Source organism: Vidua chalybeata, chromosome 3, assembly GCF_026979565.1.
Source record: "Vidua chalybeata isolate OUT-0048 chromosome 3, bVidCha1 merged haplotype, whole genome shotgun sequence".
NCBI classification, from domain to species: domain Eukaryota; kingdom Metazoa; phylum Chordata; class Aves; order Passeriformes; family Viduidae; genus Vidua; species Vidua chalybeata.
In genome coordinates, this window is record NC_071532.1 from 55,445,437 (window position 1) to 55,473,004 (window position 27,568).

The 27,568-nt window shown below is 36.5% G+C and overlaps 1 protein-coding gene across 1 annotated transcript in view; it reads left to right on the top strand.

Moving 5' to 3' along the window:
- The window catches only part of SYNE1 (spectrin repeat containing nuclear envelope protein 1), a 279,857-nt gene that overhangs the window by 145,076 nt on the left and 107,213 nt on the right, over window positions 1–27,568 (top strand). Inside the window, exons 63-82 of the mRNA XM_053939505.1 lie at window positions 2,070–2,234; window positions 3,549–3,866; window positions 4,606–4,761; window positions 5,418–5,588; window positions 6,312–6,638; window positions 7,864–8,016; window positions 9,312–9,479; window positions 10,474–10,650; window positions 11,495–11,641; window positions 12,678–12,803; window positions 14,267–14,443; window positions 16,131–16,396; window positions 17,195–19,355; window positions 19,530–19,867; window positions 20,526–20,670; window positions 21,657–21,875; window positions 22,746–23,008; window positions 24,531–24,696; window positions 24,932–25,087; window positions 25,311–25,463. Of these exons, the coding sequence (XP_053795480.1) occupies window positions 2,070–2,234; window positions 3,549–3,866; window positions 4,606–4,761; window positions 5,418–5,588; window positions 6,312–6,638; window positions 7,864–8,016; window positions 9,312–9,479; window positions 10,474–10,650; window positions 11,495–11,641; window positions 12,678–12,803; window positions 14,267–14,443; window positions 16,131–16,396; window positions 17,195–19,355; window positions 19,530–19,867; window positions 20,526–20,670; window positions 21,657–21,875; window positions 22,746–23,008; window positions 24,531–24,696; window positions 24,932–25,087; window positions 25,311–25,463 (5,952 nt within the window). The remainder of the gene's footprint in view (window positions 1–2,069; window positions 2,235–3,548; window positions 3,867–4,605; window positions 4,762–5,417; window positions 5,589–6,311; window positions 6,639–7,863; window positions 8,017–9,311; window positions 9,480–10,473; window positions 10,651–11,494; window positions 11,642–12,677; window positions 12,804–14,266; window positions 14,444–16,130; window positions 16,397–17,194; window positions 19,356–19,529; window positions 19,868–20,525; window positions 20,671–21,656; window positions 21,876–22,745; window positions 23,009–24,530; window positions 24,697–24,931; window positions 25,088–25,310; window positions 25,464–27,568) is intronic.

The following is a 27,568-nucleotide window of genomic DNA, read 5'->3' on the forward strand; positions in this document are numbered from 1 at the left end:
AGAATTTGGGGACAGCTGTAGCTTACTGTAACAGAAACCTACTAGGGTGATTTATAAATCTGTCTTTCTGTACTGAGCTTCAGATCTTTCAGAAGGGTTCTAAAAATCAGGACTGTAGTCTGAGGAACTCCATGTCAAAAGGTTCATTGACTTCAGCACAGATGTAATTTTACCCATTGTGAAATGTTGAAAAAATCTTCAGACTTGTGATTTGCATAAGTGTATGTTTGCAATAAATTTTACCAGTCAGTTGTGTGATTCAAAAGTGGTTGACAGCTACAGAGATTTTATTAATGAACACGAACCTTATTAGCAAGTAAACTGACACAAGTGCAATAAGTACTACATTTACTGATAAATATTGATAATATATACCTGGAAAAGGTTAGGACATATATTAAGATCAGGATGGAGTTTAGGATAAAATATAAGGTAAAAAATAATGAAAGACCTGGTGATAAAGCTAGGCAATGATCTCCAGTTAACCCAAGTTCTTCTGTAATACTTAAATAATAACTAACACATGCTCAGCCAACTTTGCTTGAGGACAGCAGTGTAGTAAAATTGAATTTTCTTGTGTCAGTGATGCCTTTGTCATGTAGAATGACAAAATTCAAAATTCAGCCAAAATTCCATTTTTCAAACGCATAAGTGATTCAGTGATTTGTGGACCCCTCTTCCACAACTGCAAAAAATGCCATCCTCTGTCTTTCTTTTGATTTTGAGTGAATAAAATTGCTCAGATTTGCCAGAGAGATACATAAGTCCTGGGAAGTGCTACTATCCCATGGGGATACCCTAGTCTACCTTTTTCTCCTGCACAAAGCTGTACAAGCTGCCTGTATTTGCTCAGTTTGAGTAACAGCATAGGAACAATAAGAAATGGATGGTGGCTCACAGAGGCAAGAGTTCTGTACATCTTACCCCATGTAGCAAGAAGCATTCTTCTTTCTCTTCCATCGAATATCCCTGATGACTGGTCTCCCCTGTTCCCAACTGTGGTGATAGTGTTAAGTGTCAAGAGTGCAATCAGCTCTGAGAAAGAAATTCAAAATTCAAAGCACATAGCTGGAAAGTAAAGAATGTTCAAATATTTTACTAATCCTCTGGCCAGGCAGGAAACCTGACAAGATTCCCTGAGGATTTATGGCCACATCTGAGCAGACCAAGACTTGTAATTTCCTAAGCCCCTGTTGAGAGGCAAGAAAACTGGTCTCTCTTTTCCCCTTCCCACTTCTGGGAATGTAAAAGATGTGATAAGACTCCTGTTTTCCTCCTTTCTCCCACTAGACAGACGTGTTAGAAATAAGAGGTGAAGCAGACAATAAATTCATAGGTTTATTAAAGGGATTGTCTTTTGATGAGTCTGCTGCTCTCAAATGCAGCCTGTCTTGTCTCCATCAGAACTTGATTCCCCATTCCCATCATTTCTTAGAGGATGTGAATTACATGTAGTTTATTTTTCTTGCACTTAGTAAGCCTAATCTTGTTCCAATATATGACACCATTCCTTCGGTACTCCAGGTACGGTAATATTTTAGTGCTGAAATTATTGTAACTTGCTCACTCACACAGAAGACTTGCACTCTATTTCTTACTGTGCTCTGTAGGGACTGCCTGCAAATATCTTCAAACCTGAGATAGTATATACTCCTAACAGAAGGTTCCAATTCAATTTGCAAAAAAAAAAAGTCATGCAAAAGAAAAAAATGCAATTTCTAAGCTCATATGCTTATTAATCACTTCAGCAAAATTATTTTAAATTGCAGTAAAAATGAAGAAAGTTTTTTGTAATTAAACACTAAGGTGCTATTTTAAAGTAATCCCAGATCAAAACTCTAAATCTCAGAAGTTACAATCTTCTGAGATAAATATTTTTACCCCTACATGTCTCCCTCTTTCCCTGTAATCAATTAAGTCATCTTCAGAATTCAAGTACTTTTGAATTCTTGGACAGTTCAACATCAGATACAAACCTTTTCCCTTAATGGATGGCTGGGGTTTATACTCTCTTGGTTTGACAATGCACTAAGATATGTATACATATTTGTAAATAATTTTACATGCAGGAGGCTGTAACAAAAGCTGAAGGACTGCTTACCTTACACCAAGAGTACCAAAGAAATCTGAAGGCCTTTGAAGTGTGGCTGGAGAAGGAACAGGAAAAACTTCACTGTTTATGCCATCTTGATGGTGATGCCCAGGAACAGGAGGCAACACTCCGAGATTTACAGGTATGTGATGTGTGACACCCTAAGGGGAAAAAAAAATCAATCCTGTGATGGTACAGTAACAGAATATAATGGTATAGTAACAGAATAACACTTATTTTCAGACAAAAATTGTCTTGAGACCAACTTGAAATTGCATTATACATGAACACTTTGTTGCTCAAAAGTGATGTCAGTAAAGGTAGTGGAAATATTGTTGCTTATTTCTGGAAAAAAGTGTCAGGCCTTGAATGAAATCTCCAGGCGTATTAATCCTTTCTTGAAAGTGTTGAATTTGTGTTAGATGTTGGTTTACCTCTCCTTTTCCTTGTGTGTTTCATAAAATCTGATTAGTATTTTCATTTGCATTCCATCTTTTATTGCTCACTGTGCAGGTGCACCTACTTTCAGGCAGTTCCAGTCATGCAGGCTGCCTCTCACAGTGAGGTGGGAAGACTACCACTGACCCACTTCAGTGAAAGTGAATGGTGAACCCATAGTGCTTCAGTAATTCCCCAGTTATTATCTTAAGCTGACTTAAGATGCTAACCTGTTGTTGAAGGAGCACAAAGTCTCTATTTGAGATATGAAATGTTTATTACTTTATTCAGGATACTGAGAGGGTCTTTGCATGATCAGGGAGTCTGCATATATTTCTTAGTTACTTAGTTATATTATAGTTACTCTACAAAACCCATTTTGAAAATCTGGATATGTATCTCAAGTGAAATCTGAGATGAAACACAACTGTGTTTTGTTAAGGTAATTTCCTTGTTATGTTTTCTAATCAGAATGAATCACTTTGTACTTTCTGATTAAGTGCAAATAAGCATCAAAATGCCATATATGTCCAGAAGAGGGTATCAAAAATTAGTCTGGAGTGTTGTCTCAAACATATGTAAAAATAAATAGGTTTGTTTATTTTAGAAGATTGAAGCCTCGGTTTTTAAAGAGATTCAATTTTAGAATCAGTCTTACAGTCTGCTTGCCACATCTGGAAAGTTTTGAATTTATGCTGTGGTGAATGGATTCCATCCATCCCATGCTGGCTCAGGCAGCCAGTGTTTCAGAACTGATGAACTTGGCAGGAGAGGAAAGAATTTAATGCATGCTTTGTCAATAATTTTCTTCAGTTCAGTTGTCAGTAATAGTGATACTTAGCGTGCTTTGTAAGTGAGCATGCTGTGTTATTAGAGTTATTAGACTCTCTCTAATGTATGTTTAACCATAGATAAATAAAGAGAATGCCCAGCTGTCTTCATAGGAACCAAGGGGGGTTTTGCCACGCGTGAATGGAAGCTGTCAATGTAGGGTATGTAACTAACTCTGTCTTTACAGGAGCTGCAGGTCCACTGTGCAGAGGGACAAGCATTATTGAATGCTGCTGTCCATGCCAGAGAGGAGGTGATTCCCTGGGGTATTCCCCAGATAGAAGACAGAGCCCTGGAATCCTTACGGCAGGATTGGCAAGTTTATCAGCACAGGCTGTCTGAAACAAGAAGCCAATTAAATGCCACTGTGAGCAAACTGAGGTTAATGGAGAAAAAATTTCAGAAGGTTAATGACTGGTTAACAAACCTGGAGGAGAAAGTTGCTATCAGGACTGGAAGGAGGTCTGGTAGAGCAACAAAAGAAATGCAGCTTCAACAAATGAAGGTAAAGAATATAGTTAAGGCATTCCTTAAACAAAATAACATATGAGGTTTCTGTGTCAATTCCTGGTTGCACTGTGAAAATGAGAGCAAGCTTTTCAATTTATTCTGAGTTGTTGACTAAAATTACGGATCCAAGACAGCTTTGTGCCTTCTAGATGTAGGTTCCTCCCATTTTACTGGTGGAGGTATGGCTATAACAATGTTGAAATCTTGCAGGAAGATCTGTAATTCATATGTTCTATAGTGTGTGAAGATAGGCAGTGGAATGGACAAGAATTAATATGGTAACAAGAGTAAAATGTGACCAACTGTATTATGAAGTCTCCACTGTGTCGATGAAATAATTCTCCTTTAGTCACTGGAATGAGAAGACATGGTTCTGAATAAACACAGGAAACAGATCTGAAGCCAGGTTACACTTTACAGTCATCATCAAAACTTCAGGTGAAATTTATAGGAAGCCCAGATTGTATTTCTACTATTATTTTTCAAGGGGAAAAAAATTACAAGTATTGTATCCGTAGTAATGAAATGCAGTCCATATGGGATGCAAATCTTTCCAGCATATTTGTTACAATAACTTTCATCAGATTCTGGTTTATTTTCTAGTTATAAATGAATGCTTACAACCATGCATTTGTTTTCTTTTTCAATGATTTCCTGACTTAGTTACAGTTAAATTCCTGGTAGTTTAAGATGTTTGAATCAGACATATAAGTTTGATAATTTCTTTCTCATAGAAGTGGCATGAAGACATTGCAATCTACAAAGATGATGTAGAGGAAGTTGGGGTATTGGCTCAGCAAATGCTAGAGGAAAATCTCACTGCAAGTAGAATGGGAAGTCAGGCTACGCAGCTTACATCTCGCTACCAAACTCTTCTTCTTCATGTCTTAGTAAGTAATGAAAACTAATTCATTGTAACATCATTAGTTGCCAGTTAAGAAGCAAATACAAACAGGCTTTTGTAATTAGATTTTGAGTCTATTCATTACTGTACACTCAATAGCACAACATTCACATATATATTCATATACATATACACACAGATTTCATTGGATTAAATGTATTACAGAAACATAATCAGGATGATGAAGTAGAATGCCCTGTCACTATCTTTTTTGATAGTTTCAGGAGGGAAATTCACAACAAAGTATTCTTGAATGCTAATTGACCTCTAGATAAATGTTTTTAGGCTGCTACTGATACACATTAGTATGTGGAAAATTTGATTTGGTAAGGTGCAGTCTTCAGGTTAATTTAAGTAGTAAGCCTCATAGTACTGTAATGAAAAGTCACAATTCAAAGTTCAAAATGAGAGTACATTTTCAGTGTTTGGTATTAGTTCAGTTTTAATGTAATATGTACCCCCTGACAAGAGCCCTGTAAGAATTATCCACTATTTATGAAATAACTCAAATCCCATATGTTTTATCTTTGTATAATAGATTTTATTAATAAATAGCAATTTATTGTTATCTTAAACAAATAGCAATAATTAGCATCTGAGTGGTCCTTGTTTCTACCTCTTACCCTGCGTATTTGTTTAAAGGAGCAAGTAAAGTTTCTGGAAGAAGAAATACGCTGTATGGAGGAGTCAGAATTGTCTTTTAGTGCTTACACAAATTGGTATGGAGCTACTAACAAGAACTTCAAAAATGTGATCACCAAATTTGACGTGGTTGATAAAACAGTAATGGAGAAAAAAGTGCAGAAACTAGAGGTACGGCTTTCTTAAATACAATTTTTGTTTCTGTTCACAGACAGGAGGCTGTATTTTAACATACATCTTAACAGCTGCTCAAAATTCTGACTTTACCTTCCCAGAGAACATGATGGGATAAGACCACACAGTACAAAACTTTCTATTGTCACATCTCATTAGATCATAGTTTGGCTATTGAAGTTACAAGTAGTTTTAAATAATACAGTCCTAAACAATAGTCCTATCCTTCCATAAGGCATGCTTGTATCTGTTTTATGTTAGGTTAAAACTTAAAATAAATTTCTATATCCCCAGTTCCCTGCAAGTATACTTTTTTGTGCACTGTGTATTTTCTGTGTCCTGTGGCAAGAAGTGCTTCTTATTTCTCTTCATTGAAACCCTCATGTTTCATTCCAAAAGTTGTAGATGAGCTTCTCATATGTCCTGCAGCTTAAGCAGCTTAAATGTAATACGCTAAGGGAAAGTTTTCATCTGTTCCAGAATGTGAAGTCAACATCCTTTCCTGGGAGCCCTCAGTTTCTCTGTTTAAATTCACAAGCCCAGTGCAGGGCAGAAGTATTTGCTTTATCTGCTTCCTTCTAGCTTGACACACCTTAACTCCAGGCAATTTTGTACTGAAAAGTCCACTCATTTTCCCTAGCAATTCTTTCTGTGTCTGTAGCAAAGTTTAAAAAAAGCAAGTTTTTATACATTTTCTGTTAACCAAGGTTTCCTTCACAGGTGCTATTGAGTGATATGGACATAGGCCACAGTTTACTGAAATCAGCCCGTGAGAAGGGGAAGCAAGCCATAAAATACATGGAAGAAAACGAAGTTGACCAGTTAAGAAAAGAAATTGGAGATCACGTGGAACAGCTTGAAGAGCTGGCTGGCTCTATCAGAAAAGAGCACATAACTTCAGAGAAGTGTCTTCAGCTGGTAAAGGAGTTCTCAGACAAGTATAAGGCCCAAACTCAGTGGGTCATGGAGTACCAAGCCGTCTTACATGTTCCCGTGGAGCCAAAGAGTGAACTCTATGAGAAGAAGGCACAACTGTCCAAATACAAGGTAAAAAGGAGTTATCTCATAAAACTACTGAATTTATTTTAATCCAGTGATGCTCAATAAATCCTCTGATCAGGTATCCAAGTTTCTTCAGGAGGTACATGAGATGTTTCTCATCTGGATGTCCCAATCAGCATCAATGAAAACATGCATGATACCTGCCTCTACAAACCAGACTGAGCCCCTGAATTTGAAATGTCCAAATAAGGCTTCCATAGCTGAAAATTTCCTGTAATGGAGCAAAATTCTTTTATGAGTTACACATATGAGTATTTGCATTGGTCTCAACAGAGGTGATTGCAGTTGAAGCGAATACAGAAATCAGTTGGTCTTTCATGACTTCAGACATTGCCACTGTTTAGATTGACTTAATCAGCTTTCTGGTTAAAGCTGGATGTCCCAGGTCAACTTATATCCGAGACAGTCAGCTGCTATGACCTCCCAAGTTTTTGTTAGTATTTTAATGAAGTGTTTGGCTTATTTTCCAGTCACAAAAATTAGTAGAAAATTTGCTGACAAGCTTCATTTTTTCTTCTAGTGATGTTTTCATAAAATACTGCAGGATTACAAATGTTTCATGAAATGTGTACTGCGCCCAGCTGAGGTGGAGTTAACTCTCCTCACAGCAGCCCATTATAGTGCTGTGCTTTACATTTGCGGCTAAAAAGATGTTGCCAACAATCCTGTGTTTTGGTCATTGCTGAGCAATACCTACATTGCTTCAAGGCTTTCTTGCTAAAGCTGCCCAGTACTCCTTGCCAGCTTCCCCACTCAAAGTTGTATGTCACAGCTGTGTGCTTACTTTCTACGTATCTGGGGAGTTGTACACACCAAAGTACAGTGCTAGGCACTCATCACACACTAGCTCATTAAGGGGACGGCTTTGGTGATACCTTCCCACCTATTTTCATAATTTGTTCCTCTGAACAAATTCTATCCCTAGAACTGGCCACTTCATGAAGATGAACTCCCTTTGCTTCACCAGCTCCAGACTGTCAGCCATGCTACTAGCCACTCTCAAAAGGACCTATTGTTTTTACATGTGTGCACAGTTGTTGTCACAGGGCAGAGCTGAGAAACAGAATCTTGCATTGGTAAACAAAGTTCTGCCTGTCTGGAAAGGATGATATAAACCATGGTAGAAGGCTGTGCATCAGACCAAAAGGAAGTTAGTGAAATACATCTCCAGTGATCAGTAGATATATTTTAATTCTTGCTTGCATTGTAGTCCATACAACAGACTGTTCTGTCTCATGAGCCCTCAATAAAGTCAGTGATTGAAAAGGGAGAGGCACTTTGTGATTTGGTGAATGATGTGGCTCTAAAGAACAACATTCAAGACCTTCAGAGCAGTTACCAGGATCTCTGCAGCAAAACTAAGGTAAAAAGGAAGAAACATCAGGATTCTTCCAATTTGCTATTTTTTTACTCCTCTTTAAGAAATTAACTATTTATTTCATGCTCTGTCATGTCTATATAAAGAACCAGCTACCTTTAATTACTCTTGGTGTTTTGTTGGGGTTTTTTTTGGTTTCTTTTGGAGGGGGGAAGAGAAGTGGCAGGCAAGTTTTGAATATGAAAAAAATTACATAAATAAATTGAACCAGAGTAGCTGAAATGAATTCTGAATGTGGCAGGTGAAGTCTTTGTGGTTGATAACACTAAGGGGGTATGTATCGGTGACTAGTCTGTGTTATTGTTACTACTTTTGAAAGTGTTTAATAGAATTCTAAGTATATTATTCCTTGAAGGGATAGATGCCCTTAGATTATACTCTCTCTTGTTTCTGCTTGATCTCCACAAACTGTTTAGTTTAGTTGTTGAATAGAAGGCACTGGAGAAAACAAACTGCAAGACGGATATAATTTAATTCATCAAGGGCATTATTAATTAACACTGATTCATTAGTCCATATGTATGTAGTACTTTAAATGGTCTAATGCTTCTAAATACATCCTAAAGTATGATTATTCCTAAAGCTTTTAATAGGTTATACTCCTAACAAGGATAAGCTCTGCAAACCATGTTAGTACTTATGTTTGACCTAGGCACCTTTAATTGCCAATCCAGACACCAATAGGAGATGATTTTATTTTTTTCAAGGTTGATTTTTAGTTTAAAGACACGCCTCTGATCTGTACCAAAAAAGTGATACCCGTTGCATTAGATATAATGTTGGCAGCTGAAATTTAGAGAAGCTTCCTGAAAATAATAAATACTTTTTAACTCAGTGTGTACATTCTTAATTTGTCAGCCACAGGCACAGGCAGTATGTACATGCAAAGGCTGTAGGCAGCAGCCATAGCATTTGGTAGGTCAAGTGCAGACTTTCAAAGAGTGTGTAACAACTGTGAGTGAAATTAATGTCAAGTTGACAGTGTTCATTTCTCAAGTGTTTCCCTCAGCCTTCAAAGTATGGTATTTCATCTGGAATGAAAATACTGCTTGGTACCACAGAAGTAATTATTCACAGAAATGTATTCACAGAAGAAATGTGTCTTTTGATTTCTTCCTTTACAGACTATTCATATGAGATTCCCTCACAGGAATATAAATTTAGATGATAATTCTTACTATGTTTTCAAGTTCTTGGTGGGTTTTGGCTTGTTTGGGGTTTTTTTTTTTTAACTCTTGTAATTGCCTGAAAAATTAATTTTGGTTGTTGTGGACCTGCAGGCATGTGTTGAAATCTTAGAGGTGAGAGTAAAAGAACACGAGGATTACAATAGTGATTTGCAAGAAGGGGAGAAATGGTTATTACATATGTCCAGCAGATTGGCCAGCCCTGACCTCATGGAAAGCAACAATCTTGAAATAATCACTCAGCAACTAGCTAATCAAAAGGTGGGTTTGCTATTGGTGATCTTCCTTTGTAAAATAGAAATTTTCTCTGCCTCCACTACAGAGATCTAATTATTTGTCATTCCCCTATTTTATTTCTCTTGCTGCTAAATGTGTAAATAATCATCAGTGTTACTAATGCAGTTAACAAATATGGCTTGTTGTTAGCATCATTTCTTAGATGAAACTGCATTTACAAAAAGCTTTGTTGTACTCTGATCTGATTTCTGTGTCTGATTTTAAATTGAAAATTTTCTTGGTATGGATATGCTAACAAGAACTTTAGAAATTTGATCACCACATTGGATGTGGCTGATAAAACAGCAATGGAGAAGAAAGTGCAGAAACTAGAGGCACCTCTATTAGGTTGTTCTAATTCTAGGTTCTTCTATTAGGTTGTAGCTTTTATTCAAGGTGCTGTTATGGTTACTTTTAGTGAAAATCATTTAATACCTTGATAGCCAATGCTTTCTAGAAGATAAAAGAGAACAAAATCCAACCTACCACTAGCTGAAACTGAGATTCCAATGACAAATATTGAAGTCTTTAAATTATTTGTGATTGGTATGTTACTCTTTAAGTAACCTCCTTAGATACAATATTGGCTCTACCAAAGTCAACGGAAAAAACTGTCCACTGTGGAAAGAGCTTATGGAATCAGATATGATTCAACATGAGATTTAATTTGCATTACTAGACACAAGAGAAACTGGAGAAGCCCTGAAGAGCGTGCAACAAATGAAGATTCAGTGTAGTCTTGGGGTCTGAGCAGAGAGTGTTTTCACATTATGACGGTGTTACTGCTGTTTCTGTGGGGTATCTGTGTAAAGACTTTTGACAATGACTTTACAATGAACATGCAATGCAATAGCTTGACTATGAGAAAACATGTTTGATTTTTCTTTTCCAAATCTGAAGATGAAGTGTTTAAAGGAGGGAGAAAAAACATTCTGCACCACAGCAGAATTTCTTCAAAATTATTTTATCTGTTTCTTAGGCTATTATGGAAGAAATTGCAGGATTTGAAGATCGTTTGAACAACCTTAAGAGTAAAGGTGATTACCTGATCACTCAATGCTCGGAACATCTTCAAGCAAAATTTAAGCAAAATATACAAAGCCATCTTCAGGGGACAAGGGACAGCTATTCTGCCATATGTAGCACAGCCCAAAGAGTAAGTCTTGTTTCAAAGATTTTTTTTTAATGCCATTTAAAAATAAAGTGTATTATTATTTCTATGAGTTATTTCTTTAAATGGTATAAAACTCTTCCTATTGTTTCCATTTGATTGAACCTACAGACTACTGAGCACTTCATCATTCCTGTGCTACACTTGAATTCCTTGTGATCCAAATGTTGTCTTGCCACTAGCAAAAATAGTGGCCTGTCAGTTCTTACTTTAATCTTGCCACACACTCACTACCTTCATATTACACTAGCTTCTGAGTAGCTGCAGAAAAAAAAAATAGACCTTTCTACTTCAAAAACTAGGAGAAAATTGCAGTCTTAGTGTTGATAGTTTTCATACATACATAAACAGGCCTCAGGTATGTGCTATGAAATGCTGGCTCTCTCATTAAAACCAGACTAAGAAGGGCCAGCTGGGTCATTCTGTTAAACCAATTAAGAGATTAAGCCAGCAGTCCAAAAAAAAAAAAAACAATAAACCTCAAACAAAACCCAAAAAACCTAAAGAAAACAACCATAAAACAAACTAAAATAATCTGACACAAAAGCAATACAAAAATGTTGGATGCAGAAAAAAGAGAGCATGCTCTTCATTTGAGTCTCTATCTTTTCTTTTCAGAAGCTGTGCATTAAATATTGTACATCTTATCCACATGTTAGCAGCGTGCAGTGAGAGTTTAAGGAGTTTTCAGCCCTTGGTACTTTAATGTACAAGGGATAAAATAATCAAAGTCTTAATACTTCTGTTTTATTAGCAGTTTTCAAGGCAGGAAAAGAGAGAAAATAGTGCTATTTGAAAATGTGATAAACTTACAAAATGTTTTGTTTAGGTGTACCAGAGTTTGGAACATGAGCTCCAGAAGCATGTTAATCATCAGGATACTCTACAACAGTGCCAGACTTGGCTGTCTACAGTGCAGTCAGAGCTAAAGCCAACTACTTGGACAGCGTTCAGCCTGGCAGATGCAGTTAAACAGGTAAAAGTTTAGCACTTGAAAAAGCTCAGTTATTCTTAATAAGGCGAGTTCAGATAAGAGATTTAAATGTCTAGAAATTAGATATTTTCTAGCCTTCTCTGAAAGCTGTGTAGCCTCAAAGTTCATTCCCAACCTCAAAAGGAATACCTAGAATGCAAAATATCTGTAGGTGAAAAATCAAAGAGGGCTTTTGCTAGCTCTACTTAATGCGTAGAAACATGTTACCTGAAAAATATTGGCCAGTTAGATAAATCAGATACTCCATATATGTGTTTAGCAGAGGGGTTGTGTATTTCTGCTTGTCCAATTGCCCATCTGTCTATGATGTTCCTTATGAGACCTTTTCACACTACCATGGACACAGAGTCAATTATCAGGCAGTTAAAACAATTTTTCAGTCTAAGAGCACAGAACTGCCTATAACCTTCATTGACCATTAAGAATTCTTTCATTATTCTTAGTGACAATGCAGTTTACATTGGATTTGTAACTTGGTTTTAAATTAAACTGGTATGGTGCTAAAAATGCTGGAATTCAGAGGTGTCTCATCCATCGTTTCACTTAATAGAGACCTTGAAATACTAGAGATGGCAGACCTACAGGGGCAGGGGAAGCAGGGTATGTGTAACACAGTGAGACCACCACCTAAGTTTCACTAAGCTGAATTTCTCACAATCTGTCAGACACTGGAAAATTTTATAGCTGTAGGGACAGGACATGTTAATAAAAGCTCTGGTTTCCATTCACATTGGGAAAGTCTGTCACCTTGTTGAGACTGTGTGTTTCTAAGAAATAAGCTAGCTAATTCATATGTCTGTAAGTGTTTTGGTAATACGATAATAATCAAATTTTTAGGGATTATTCCTTTCCATAATTATAACAGAGCAACATTACCTAAAAAAAGAATGTATTTCTACATTTAATTTTACGGAAAAAATAGCAAGGCAGAGTAAAAACACTAAAATGTATGATTGCACTAAAACAAAGATATTATTTCCAGAGTTTCAGGGTTTATTTTTGAGTTGTCTTCCCTCAGGTTAAACATTTCCGGGCTCTGCAGGAGCAGGCCAATACATACTTGGATCTTCTGTGCTCCATGTGTGATCTGTCAGATGCCACAGTGAAGAGTACAGCAGCAGATATTCAACAAACAAAACAAACGGTACAAGATAACCACAACAACCCACTTCTAATCCTATTTAGAGTTTTAACTGCCTTGATCTGTTCCCTTTTAAAAAGGTCATATTGGGTAATGGTTTAAAGAAATATCATCTTACTTTCATCTTAAGTATCTCTTTAGAGATAGTTAAATAGTTTTCTCTTTTTGCTTCTTTTTTTTTTTAATTATTAAATCCATACATTGCCATCCTGGTATTAATAAAAAGGCACACAACTAAGGTTGCTAAAGGTACTTAGACAATGTTACAAGATGTTGGTCTAAAGCTACAGAAATAACATTCTGCGGAAGAAAACTTTATTCAAGTTATACTTTCAAAAAACACAATTCAGTCTAATCTTCTCTGTATTTTATTATTTTATTATTATTTATTCAACAATAGACTGATGTTATTATTGCCTTATATTAATGGATTAATAATATAATAATCATCATAACAATAAAAATATGATGGTTCAGTTCATGAATCAAAGTGCATCCATTTCAGCATATTAATTTATAGAAGTGTTCCTCAATTGTAAGTTTTAAAGTCACTTAATGCTTAGGTTTAAAATGGAACTATAAACTAAAGTTATTGGAAAAGAAGTATTATGAGCATTCCTCTTGTTGTAAACATGAAAAATTTAGTCTCTCTTATACAGACACACAACCAAAGTTTTGAAACTACTTCTAAGAGTAAAAATCTAATACATACAGTAACAACATTCCATACCACAGAAGGGAGTTGTACAAATCCAAATAACCCATAAAAATATGGCAGTCCAAGAGGTGAATAGCTGGAAAACATCACAAACATCAGAATAAGATGCTTCTTTGACATACAAAGGAGTGAAACGTGGCTAAGAAATCACAGATGGTATAGTGCCACTATATATTAAGCTGGTTGAGTGTCTAAATCTTAAAGGCACCCCACTGCTGTATTTAGAGCAAAAGCAGCTGTGTCACTATTGGTGTAAGAGGATTGATGGCTCAGATCTGGTAAGCATTCTTTTTATTGGCATTTTAGAAGAGGCACATAGGCAAAATAACTTGGCTAAGCAAATTAAATGGAAGTGTCTGGTTGAAACTTTTATGTAGGGTACACTCTAACAATATTCTTGGCATGCAGTAGATTAAATGATACAATTAATTTAAGGTTTAGCAGAGGACAGAGAACATTTAAATACAAACACTCATAAACTTACTTGCTTCTCTCAAGGGGGAATGATAATTAATTTATTTTGTTGTTGTTGTTGTTGTTTCCGCCCAGATTTCCTTTGATAGGTACAATTTTTGTGACTTTTGAAGGTTAAGACTCTATTTGGGGATAATATTAGCCCCTTCAGAATCTGCTGCTGAAATTGCTTTAGTATAGTATTGTGCTCAGAGGAAGAATGGTATTCATCCTCCATTTTCCAAAAATAGATGAATTAAAGCATTCCTACTCCTTTTCATTTCTTTTCTTCTAGATTGAGCAACAGATAATGCACTCACAGTATTTGTCTCAAGGCTGGGAAGAGATCAAACAGTTGAAGGCTGAGCTCTGGATATATTTCCAGGATGCGGATCAACAACTACAGAATTTAAAAAGGAGACGGGCAGAATTGGAGCTAAATATTGCCCAGAATATGGTACTCCAGGTTAAGGTAAGGAGACTTTGGGTTAAGAACAGAAGATAAGGAAGAAGTTCATCCTGTGGCTGATATTGTTTTATGATTTATATTATATGCACATACTGCATACAATGGCTAATATGCTCTAAGCAAGAGCAGAGAAGATAGAGGAAAGAGCGTTTCCTTGTTGATGCTACAGGGTTATTTGGAGAGCAGAAAACTGTACTTTAGTATTTTTCTGGCTTTGTTTTTTTAATAATAGACAACTGTCAGCCTCCTGAGCTGATTTGCCTTTGCTTTTAGAATAGACTCAATGCTGATCACAGTGGACCTGAACATAAGATTTACAAATTGTGCTTGCAAAATTCTTTGATTTCTACACTTCTAAATAGTTTAGAAGTATTTCAAAATTAGTCAATGGAACTATTTGATGTTGCTGATCTCTAAGAAGAAGTATGACAGGAACACAATTTAATTAATGAGACAGATACCTTCATATCTTCTCTCGTTAATTCCAGAAGAGAGACATTTTATTACCATTCTGTACACATCAGTTACTGTACATACCAATAACTTAACAAAATTATAATTTATTTAATAAATGAATAAATATGTGGGGTTTTAATTTTTGGTCTAGACTTTGCTTGTATTCTTTCTCTGATGTGCCAAGAATTAGGTGAAAAGTAAACAGCACTTCCTCTGCATTTCTGTTCTACTCACACTTTGGAACAGAAAGTCAAAGCCATTGAAGATGCCTCAGCACAATCTGGACTGAAAGCTGTTATGCCAGCTATCATTAGAGTCCAGGAAGAAGAAGGAGTCTCTATTTCTTCACTCTTTCTGTCAGTAACTTTGGATTATAATGAAAGGGAGACACCTGCTGGACAGTTAGATGTGGCACAAGGTGTGTTTTTTATAATAATTTCCCCTGGTAAAGGAAGACACCTAGCTCCATTTGAAGCCATCATGAAGAGGAATGAGGCAGAGCTGGAGATGGGTGTGCTTGTTTAGTTATAGTTACTGGAACTTGAATGTAGGAAAAGATTATATTTACCTTAGTGTGTAAGAGCTGAAAAATATTTGGTTAGTTTTAGTTGTCAGTATATTGTGTATTCTTCTTTTTGCGATCTCTCTGACTTCTTATTTTGTAGGACATGTATGCAGATGAACTTTCTCAGTTACTAGTTATTAATCATACCCAGGTAATCCATGGTTTCGTTTCAAAAGTAACAGTGGTAATGGTTGTTGTTACAGAAGTAGGAACAATACAGATTACAGATATGGAGTCTCACTGACTCATGGACTCTGCTTCCTATTTTTAGTCTCTAATGAAAAAGGAAAAAAAAAAAGCTAGTAATAGTGCTGGTAAAATGAATGATTCTTGTGAGATTCAAGACTACCTTGCATGTTTTAGTGTATGCTAGTCCAGAAGCCTGGACAACAGGACGTGATTCAATCACAAATTCTGTTTATCACTGGCACTTGGAAACTCCTCTGGCTTGCTTTAGCATCTATTACCAACTTGTCTTCATGTGAGAAGATGGAGAGGAGGGTTTGGAGAGGAGTGAAAACACTTCTTCCAATTTACATCTGCAGAGCATTTTCCTGGGCAGATAATTAATTCATATACAATTTATTTATTCCAGAGCTTTTATTTAAGTTCCACTTTATAATTTTGAATGCATATTATTATATTGGGTTTTGCATGTATCTTTTTCAGGAATTCAGTCAGAAGTTGCAGTCTAAGCAGTCAGCTCTCAATTCTGTGACTGAGAAAATGAACAAACTAACCCAAGGACAGGAATCACCTGAACACAAGGAAATAGGAGAACTGAGCAACCAGTGGCTGGACCTCTGCCTTCAGGCACATAATTTGCTCATGCAGAGGGAGGAGGATCTGCAGAGGACAAGGGATTACCATGATCGCATGAATGTCATTGAAGTTTTCCTGGAAAAGCTCACAAAAGAGTGGGACAACCTGGCTAGGTAAAAAAGGAGTGGTGTCTGTGCAAACTGTGCATATATGCTGAAAGAGCTGTTTACAGAATGCCTCTAAGTGAGAGCCCCTAAAAATTCCTTTTTGCATACTTAATTAAAAGCACACTTCCCTTATTAAGTATCAGGCAATTGATAATTTCTGTTGAGATAAAGAGAGTTTGAGAGGCCAGATTTTCAGTGTTTGTCTTTAAGGCAAGTATTGATTGATCAGGGTATAGCATTTCCTGATATTTCAAGAATGTAGACTATTTCATTTGAACTCATTTGTGGTGGTTCATGAATTCATGGTTCATTCCCTGGTTAATTTTCATTGTCATGCTTTGTTATAGCTATTATTTGTTAGACTATATAATATATTATATATCTGATATTTGTTAGACTATTATATTAAAGCTTAGTAACTACTCCTAAATATTTACAGATGCTTTGCATAAGATAAGCACACCGGCTGTGAGCAAAATTGTGAGTGTATTGCTGCTCCTGTCACTGTCATGGAGCAAGATTCACTCAACTTGCTGTTGTTCATATGTGCAATATAATCAGTATTGTCTGTAAATGTGTATAGTCAGCCTGATGACCATAGAGCAGACATAAGGGAAACTAATAAATTTGTAAATTTTTAAAATTAGTGTTCAAGGCTGCTACCTTCAAGTGACTCTGAAAACTGTAGGTCTTTATATCATATTGATATCAGTATTTAGAGGGCATATAATTAATCCTGACCTCTTTTAAAAGCCTGTGCTGAAATAGGATCTAATAACTCATTTTTATCCTTTTTGATAACAGATCTGATGCTGAAAGTACAAATGTGCACCTTGAAGCTTTGCAAAAACTGGCAATTGCACTACAGGAAAGGAGGTTTGCTCTGGAAGATTTGAAAGATCAGAAGCAGAAGATGATAGAACACTTGAATCTTGATGACAAAGAATTAGTAAAGGAGCAATTTAGTCATTTTGAACAACGCTGGACTCAGCTGGAGGACCTTGTCAAACGGAAAATTCAAGTTTCTGTTTCAACCTTAGAAGAGCTCAGCTTGGTGCATTCCAGATTTCAGGAACTAATGGAATGGGCAGAGGAACAGCAACCTAGTGTCTCGGAAGCTCTTAAACAGAGCCCTCCTCCAGATATGGCTCAAAGTCTTCTTATGGATCATCTTACCATTTGCAGTGAGCTTGAAGCCAAACAGCTTGTTCTGAAGATGCTTGTGAAGGATGCTGACAGGGTGATGACCAACCTAGGGCTCAATGAAAGGCAAGAACTGCAGAAAACACTGTCTGATGCACAGCACCATGTGGCTTGTCTCAGCGATCTGGTTGGCCAGAGGAGAAAACACCTGAATAAAGCATTGTCTGAAAAGACACAGTTTCTCATGGCAATCTTTGAGGCTACAAACCAAATTCACCAGCATGAGAAGAAGGTGATGTTTCCAGAACATATTTGTCTTTTGCCAGAAGATGTGAATAAACAGATCAGGACTTGTAAGAATACCCAGGCTAATCTGAAGGCCTATCAAAATGAGGTCACAGGGTTGTGGGCTCAAGGAAGGGATTTAATGAAAGAAGCAACAAATCAAGAGAAGAGTGAGGTGTTAGGTAAACTGCAAGAACTACAAAATGTCTATGACACTGTTTTACAAAAGTGTAACCAGAGATTGTTAGAACTGGAGAAAAATATTGTTTCCAGGAAATATTTCAAGGAAGATTTGGATAAAGCTTGCCATTGGCTAAAACAAGCTGATATTGTCACATTCCCAGAAGTCAATGTAATGAATTCTAACACTGAGTTATACAGCCAGCTGGCAAAATATCAACAGATTCTTGAGCAATCTCCAGAATACGAAAATCTGCTACTTGCACTGCAAAGAGATGGCCAAGAAGTCCTGCCATCACTTAATGAAGTGGATCATTCTTATCTAGATGAAAAACTTAACAGTCTCCCTCAGCAATTCAATATGGTCACTGCTCTGGCAAAAGAAAAATTATATAAGGTTCAGGAAGCAATTTATGCCAGAAAAGAGTACGCCTCTTTGATTGAGTTGACAAGTAAAGCTCTGACTGAGCTAGAAGACCAGTTTATTAACATGGACAAAGCTCCAGCTGCTCTTTCAGCCAAAGAAGCTGTGTCACTCCAGCAAGCCTACAGAGATCTCTTAGGTGAAGCCATGAGCCTTGCTGCAGCAGTGGATGAACTGAACCAGAAGAAGGAGGCTTTTCGAAGCACTGGCCAGCCCTGGCAGCCAGATGAGATGTTAAAACTTGCCACACTATATCACAAGTTGAAGAGGCAAATAGAACAGAAAATCAACCTGTTGGACGACACAATAGAAGCATGCCAGGAGCATGAGAAGATGTGTATGCAGTTTGAGGCACAGCTAGAGACAGTGAAAAAGGAGCAGTTTAAGGTGAATGAAGAAACTCTCCCAATAGAAGAAAAGTTGAAAATATACCATTCTCTGGTGGGCAGCTTGAGAGACTCAGGAAGTCTTCTGAAACGAATAACTGAACATCTAGAAGTCCTTTCTCCTCAGGTTGACTCATCTGCTTATGAGACTGCAAACCACCAAGTTAAGGTTTGGCAAGAGAAGCTGAAGTCTTTGCATTCTGCCATTGTTGACACAGTGATGGAGTGTGAGAGCAGACTTGTGCAGAGCATTGACTTCAAGACAGAAATCTGCCGCTCACTCGAATGGTTGAGGTGGGTGAAAACAGAACTTAATGGAACATTAAGTTTGGACCTCAAACTGCAAAACATCCAAGAAGAAATCCGAAAGGTTCAGATTCATCAGGAAGAAGTGCAGTCGAGCCTCAGAATAATGAATGCACTGAGCAATAAAGAGAAAGAGCGCTACATGAAAGCAAAGGAGCTGATACCTGCTGACCTGGAAAACACTCTTGCTGAGCTGGCAGAACTTGATGCTGAAGTTCAAGAAGCTATACATGTGAGACAGGTTAGTCACCCAAAACATCATTAGTTTTTCAGTCACAAAGCTGAAAAAGACGGCTCTATGGCTTGATCTTTACAATCACCACAAAAAAACTCATTTTAGTAATCCTACTGTATGTTTTTTTAAATTACAAAGGCTACTGTGATGTAATGTTTGTGACTCTCCCTTTTATTTCAGGTTAACTTGAATAAAGCGTATAGCCTCTGCCAAAGGTACTACCAAGTGATGCAGATAGCAAATGACTGGCTGGAAGATGCTCAGGAATTTCTACAGTTAGCAAGAAATGGTCTAGATGTTGAGAACTCTGAGGAGAATCTAAGGAACCATGTTGAATTTTTCAGCACAGAAAGTCAGTTTAAGGATCATTTGAAAGTGTTACAAGGCCTTGTGTCTGAGATAGAGCCCTTTTTACAAGCCACAGCAAGTGAACAGCTGGTGCAGAATGTAGCTGCACTAGAAGAAAAGGCCAAAGGGACAGAGCAAGAAGCCAAAACCCAACAAGAGCAGTTACAAAGGTATATTCTTTCTTTTTTATTGAATTTTTTCTTCTCTTTCTTCATTTTAAGATCACCTTGTTGATAATGAAAGAAAGAATCAGAACATTAATTGAAGCTTTTAAATATTTGTGCTGCTTTTGAGAGAAGTGGATATTGGGGATTCAGAGCTTTTGGATTCTTCTTTCTTTTCTGCCCTTGACTGACTAGTTGTGTGATCTTAAAGGAACTCTGGTAGAATATTAAGCTTGGAACAGCACAGAAAAGAAGAGTAGAGAATAATTTCACCTGACAGAGGATATACACAGAAACAAATGAAATTGAAGCAGACATTTTGAACTAAAAGGAAATACCTTTTTAACAAGCATAATTATGTTTCTTATTATTCTTGAATGTTCTGAATCCCATAAGTTTGGGTAGGTTAAACCACAACACAGGCAGTCTCTGAGGAAAAGTCAAATGAGGGCTACTGCTCAGCTGTGTTTTCTGTAAGGCATAGCTGAAAATAAGGAGCATATGCTTCTGTGTATGCAGTTTCCCAATAATCTTTTTCTTGGAAAATACTGTGTAACAGCAAAACTAAGCAGTTGCATTAAAAACTAGGTGCAATAATATTTCTGATTTTCAAATGTTTTTATATAGCATTAAGTTTTTCTTTCTGGAACTGTATTTGTTTAAGGTGTGCTTCTGAGTGGCAGGAGTACCAGACATCAAGGCAGAAGGTGATTGAAGTGATGAATGACGCTGAGAAAAAATTATCTGAATTTTCAGTAGCTAAAGCTGCTTCTTCTCATGAAGCAGAAGAGAAATTGCTAACACATAAGGTAAGGTACTGATAATTGCATGAAATCCTTCTCTTTCAAGTGAAAATGAATGTATAATACATAGGTCCCTACCTGTAATAACATGAATTTGAGTTTTTAGGTCTTTACCTATAGCACTTAACTGTGTCATAACACACCAAGACATGTTTAGTGCTGTGCAAAATATACATTTTGTTTGTGGGGTTACCAAGACAGATATCTTTAATCACTTTTCAGCTTGTTGTCTGTTTATGTGCCTATGACTGTAGAGAGGTGCAGAGTCAGGAGGTTCCTAAAAGCCATGGGTCTGTGAACCCCAAATTACATACCCTTTAAGCAACTCAGATCAATAGAAACATCCTACTTTTGATCATGGAACAGGACAGGAAGAGTTTACTAGGACAGGAAGAGTTGGAGTTTAATATTAACTCTTGTTTAGACTAAAAGCAAGAAATATAGCTTAAAAAAACTTACTTTCTCATGTTTAGCGTACTAGTCAGTTGCCTTAATATAGACAGTCAGTAACACTTCAGACATGCTGCCAGTTGTGTCTTGTGAAATCAAGAATCTCCCCTAAGAGTAATGTCATGTCTGCCAGGTTCATGAGTGTGTCCTCAAATCCTTGGGCATTTAAAAAGTTGTTAAACAGGACATAAATGTACACTTAAATGCCTGAATTGATTATTTCATTTTTAGACTGTTAGAAGTCAGTCTTTGCTATGAGCATGACCCTGAATGCTTATTTTCATCCCTCTTGAGGGGCTATCAAGGAAGAGAAAAGCCGATTACAGCAGATTTCTGCTGCTTCCAGAAGCTTGCATTTTGGACCAAGCAGCTATAGCTAATATATTGCCTATGAGAAATAAAGTGAGACCTAGCCACCTCACTCGAAATACAATATCTCCTCTTCATCAGCAGTGGATGGGGGTGGTGCACATACCTGCATGATGAATACTAATGAGTTGTCTTGTGGAAAAGGAAAACAGTCCTTATTTTTGCTTTTTCAGACTCTTGTGTCCATAGTGAATTCTTTCCATGAGAAGACCACAGACCTAGAAGAAAAGGCTTCGCAGCTGGAAAAAATCAGCAATGATGCCAGTAAGGCATCTATAAGTAGATCCATGACAGCGGTTTGGCAGCGCTGGACACGGCTCCGGAATGTAGCCCAGGAACAAGAGAAAATTTTGGAAGATGCAGTGCAGGAATGGAAGGGTTTTAATGATAAGGTAAATTCTAGTCTTGGTAAATCCTCCCTTATACATGGGTTTTCACTCATTATGCTGCCTTATTAATCATCTTGCAGTAGAGAAAACTGATAGCAGGAATAACTGTTTTTTTACCTCAGTTCAGAAAAACACAGCTGAACGATCCAAGTTTAGAATCCTTGCCTCCAAAGTTTGGACTGTTCTTCTCAATGCATTCATGTATAGTACATACAGAGTTGTTTTGGTTTCTAGTGGTTCATTAGATTCTTCTTCTCTATTTCTTTTCCTCAGATATTCTATTCTTGATTATGTTAACCTCTTTTTTTTCTTTCTTCTTCTCTTTCTTCTCTCTTTTTTCTCTCTTTTCTCTCTTTTTTTTCTCTTTTTTTCTCTCTTTCTTTTTTCTTCTTTTTTTTCCCTCTGAAGAATATGAAGTTGCTCCTTTTAAATATAAGCAGTGAGGATATTGCCTGTCACTGCTTATTGATCATATGTCTCTTTTTTCCCCTTATATTCTACCTTACTCTTTTTATCTGTCATTGTCCATTATTCATGCCCAGATAGCAGGTTCTCTAGGAATGAGGAGAATAATTTTGTTGAATGCATGACTTGTGCCAAATATGGATACCCCAAGGTAGAGCTCTAGTTCCTATGGCAATAAATATAATAAATGCTGAAGAAGACACCCATAACTGGACAAAAAAATAATCCCTTAGCAAGTGCTAATCCCCTGTGAAGAGCAATGGATCTGGCACAGTAGAGCACAAATCCTGTACCACAACAATTTTATAGAATCTAAATGTACAGCACTGCGTCTAGCACCTTTCAGTGTCAGTTGTACTAGCTTCTTTTGTAATCTTATTATTGACAAAACTGCATCTCATTCCATAGATTCAGAAAGCCACCATAGCTATAGATCAGCTACAAGGTCGCTTACCAGAAAGCTCAGTGGAAAAGGCATCCAAGACAGAGCTCCTGGAACTCCTGGATTACCACGGCAGTTTCCTGGTGGAAGTGGACCACCAGCTGTCTTCTTTGGGTCTGCTCAAACAGCATGCTGTTGGCATGCTTCAGGATGTGGAAATAAAGCCTCCATCTCAGAAGGAACTACCAGTTATGCAAGAAATCAAAGCAATGCAAGATCGATGCCACAAGTAAGGAAATATTTTTAAAGATTCAGCAGAAAAATGATACCTTGCAATTCATTACTAAGAGTTTATCATTTTTATATCATTAACAATTAACATGCCTAAATAAGTATTGGTTATTTTTTTAAATAAGCATCAGTTTTAATTTAAAGTTACTTTTAATTAATCTTGAAATACGTTTTTTACCATTATTTTTTATTTCCTTCAGAAAGAGTATGCCTTTTAGAGTAAGTATTTCTTGCCTTGCATAATACTAACTTACATAAAAGCTGCATAAACTGCATTAAAGTTATAAATGATTTTAAACACTTCCATTGTTTCTCACATTAACAGTGATCATTTATCTTTTAGTATCCTCTTTTGATTAGTTTATCACTTTGTTTCCCTTGTTTGAAGCACTTAGGTACCAAAAGTAGGTCCTGTATGACATTTACAGGGGAATGTAGAGCATATGCAAACAAAACATAATTTTTCACCTTGAGGCTATGCAAATGTTTATCTAAATCAAAAACATCTCCCTGTCATGTAGAAAACAGGAAGTTTTATATTAACTTTTAAGACACATCTCTACCTCTTAACTACACTAAGATACCATTAAGTGGATCTCCATGGTCAGAAGACAAGGAGAAATGAGAAATGACAAAATTGTAAACCCTGCGCCAAGCCTGTACAAAGTTTATTGTGTGTGTTTATAAATAATTATAGTAGAATAGCAATCCCTGTAGAAAATGTGTAGATGTAAGTACTTTTATAATTCCATTTTTCACTTACTTAAAATTGGTTTCTAAGATACAGGGTCTGTGATGACTTCCTGCTCATGTAAATAAGGCATGATTCATCTATACAAGATTATGCAAATATAAATGAAATATGTCAATATCCATGTCACATGTATAAGTGCTACAAGTAGTCCAATAGAACTTTCACAGAGGTGTAATTTTTACAGGATATCCAAGTTCTTGAAGAAAGTGCAGAAATTCTGTCTTAGTGAAAGTGTTGAAATAGGCCATGTTCAGATGCTTGATCCATAATTTATCCTAAGTATTCTGCCAATGCAAATCTCACCAATAGGAGTAGAATTTATCTCATGTTATTTTACATTTTAGATATCAATATCAGAGCAGGTTAAGCCTTGCTCTCTAATTGGTGTAGAGAAATAAACAAGTGTAGGATACAGTTTTTCTGACCTATTTTAAAAAGTTTTTTTGGAATGACAATGAATAATCCTAATTCATGTTCTGCAATTGCCTGTTTCCTCTACTCACAATCAGGGAAGTCTGTGGTGATGAGCTCAGATGTACGGATCTCTGTTGTATACATTAGCATTTTTTCAAAAGAATTATGTGCTTGATGTCCAAACATGTAAAACCAAAGAACAGACATGAAAAATTTAATTTATTTAAATTTATTTCTCTGGCTGTGGTGCTCTTAATCATTGTCTTTATTGTCCAGTATTTTTTGACCAAAGTAGTGTTTTTAGACATTACTTAATTCTTCACAAATAGTTATTGTTTCTTTCTTTCTGAAGTATGCAGCAGAAAGTTAAAAAAGGCATGAAAATGGTGAAACAGGAACTGAAGGAGCGTGAGGAGGTTGAAGCAGAGATTAATATTGTGAAGTCCTGGATCCAGGAAACAAAAGAATATTTATTAAGCCCTGATGCAGAAGTGGACATTCAACTTCAGGAGCTGCAGGTAGGCCACATTTGTCAACTTCTAAATCACAATATTTATCTTTATTTTAATCTGCTAATGAATGTTAATAGTTTCAAAACCACCACAAATTCAAATTAGACAATATTACTGAGATTTTTAGTAACCCACTACACAAATTCATAATGCATGAAGCAGATGATTGACTGTGATATTTTATTTTAAAGATATTTAAGATGTATTCTCATTGTTCTTAATACTGTTTTTCTGTCATTAGTCTCTCTTTGGTGAAGCTACTAGTCATCGCCAGGCTGTTGAAAAACTGGCTGAACAGCAACAGAATAAATACTTGGGGCTTTATACCATTTTGCCTTCTGAACTCTCTCTTCATTTAGCAGAAGTTGGACTGGCCCTCGTAACTGTGCAGGATCAGGTAAAGTGCAGTAGCTAAGTGCCAGACAGATCTATAGCCTTTCTTGGGGCTGTATAGCTTGGTATCCTGCTGTGGCCAAACCATGGCAATGCAGAATAGTTTTATTACCTTCATCCTTTGAATTAAAGTGAAATGAATGGGGTGAAATTAAAATGAATGAAAGTTAATTTCCTTTAAGGAGGAGTGATTTCTGATTATTGAATTTAATTCTTATTGTTGGCAGATTCAAAACAAAGAAAGAGAAACTCAGCAAATTAAAACATTGAATCAAGAGTTTGATCAGAAAATCCAGGGCATAGCAAATGAACTAAATACCATCCTTTCCAAACTGAAAAAGAAAACAAATGATATAACACAAGCTAAACTTGAACAAAAGGTAAGACAAGGCTTTACTTATGTGGTTATGCCATAAATTTTTCTTAATTGGGACATTCACTTCATACCAAAATGTTGTTTGTGAAGACTTTCAGGACATAGTTTTTTAGTGTAGTTCAACAGAAGAATTATACAGAAATAAGGGTTGACTGATGAGATTTTTAAAACTATATTCTTTGCAAACCAGCCCAAACAGGTAACAGAATTTGGAGGAAGGAGCTGAATGTTAAAGTCAGATGGACAAAATTTCACAGTTCCTTTTCAATAATGAGTATGACTCCAATCTGGGAAAGCCTGAGGAACTTTCAAACTGCTCCTTGTTCTTGTCTGTACTGAAAAGATCAATCTTTATGATAAATAGATCAATAGAATTTTACTTGTAGCCCATCCCACATAATTTGGTTCAACAATGAAGTAAAGTACTACTCATGCAATTAAGAGTAGTGCAAAGGATTGTTGGTTCTTTTTGAAGGTTTTCTTAGTCTTAGGTATGTGCCACACTCAGAAAAAATCATCTGTACTGAAGTGTAATGGCCAAATTAGGATTACCATATGAGAGTAAGGGATTTTGGGAGGAAGAGAGATGGAAATGGGGTTGGCTGAAGGTTTGGGGGGCTTTTTTGTTGGTTTGTTATTTTAACTAGGCAAAGCTAAACTTGACCAAATTACTGTCTGAAATTAAGCAAAGCATACAAAACAGGAGAAGATTTAGCATGACTGGTATGTCATAAATTACCTGTTTATTTTCATGAGATGCTCAAGATGTTCCAAAATACTGTTTGCTTTGCAGGAACTGTCACTAAACTATATTCCTGGTGTATCTCCTTGATTTCAGTAAGAAAGCAGAAAGCCAGTGAAATCTGCTTTCTTATGTTGCATAAATTAAAACTCTCTGTCATTGGAGATGTAGTAATGTTCCAACTGCTTTTATGTTAGCATTTAGCTGATACTCTTGCGACTGGGTTGGCTTTGGTTATAGCAGTAAATATTTTTATATTAACATTGAAACAGATTGTGAAAAAATAAAATAAAAATCTGTTTTAAATCCATGTGTCTCAAGTCAAATGGTTCCTTCTTTCACAAACAGCATATAAATTCTGCATATCTGTAGTAAATACATTTATTTATGCTTGATGTAATGTGTGTGTCTTTGTATTTAGATAAGCAGTTTAACATCTGTCTTTGTGTCTACATGTAGACAGTTATGTCTCCAAATTTGTGGAATAATACTGATTTATCATAACGATTGATCGTAACTTGCACTCTGAGGTGTGTCTGCCAGGACAGCCCTAACCTGAAGAACTTGAAGTCACTTCTTGAAGCACCTGTAGCAGTGTTCTGAATGATTGCAGTTCAAATTTGTAGAAATAATTGGAGAGAAGCTAGGGCGTTTGTCCTAGCAGTGGGACAAGAGGCAGTGGGCAGAAACTGATGCGCAGGAAGTTCCACCTGAGAATGAGGAAGAACTCCTTTACAGTGCGCTGTCTGTGCACTGCAGCAGGTTGCCCAGAGAGGTTGTAGAGTCTCCCTCACTGGAGATACTCAATAACCATCTGGACACAATCCTGTGCCACGTGCCCTAAGGTGACCCTGCTTGAACAGGGAGGTTGGACGAGATGACCCACTGTGGTCCCTTCCAACCTCACCTGTTCTATGATTCTGTGACTTTTTTTTTTTATGTTACAAAAAAATAAGAGTTTTTAACACCTTGTATATAAAAAACAAATACAAAGATAACCAGTAGCCTCTCTCTTCTCAAGAAACTGTAGCCCAAGAATATGCTTTAAATCTATGAGAAACTTGAAAAAAATTTAGTCTACCTTTACAAAATATCTGTGACTATGGTAGAAAAAATTGATTTTAAATTGTGTTTCTATTGAAACACTCTAGCACAATCAGACTGCTCCTGCATCAAGATCATGCTATGAAAATGCAAGTTTCAAATTAAAATTAAAAGTTTTCATAGTCCATTAATGAGTAACCACATATTTATGAGTTTATAAACTTATATTTTAAGACAGCAATAAAACAAACCCCTTTTCCAAAAAACAAAAATCCTTGTCATGACAGTCTGTTCTGACAATTCATTTCAGAAACAAACACAGA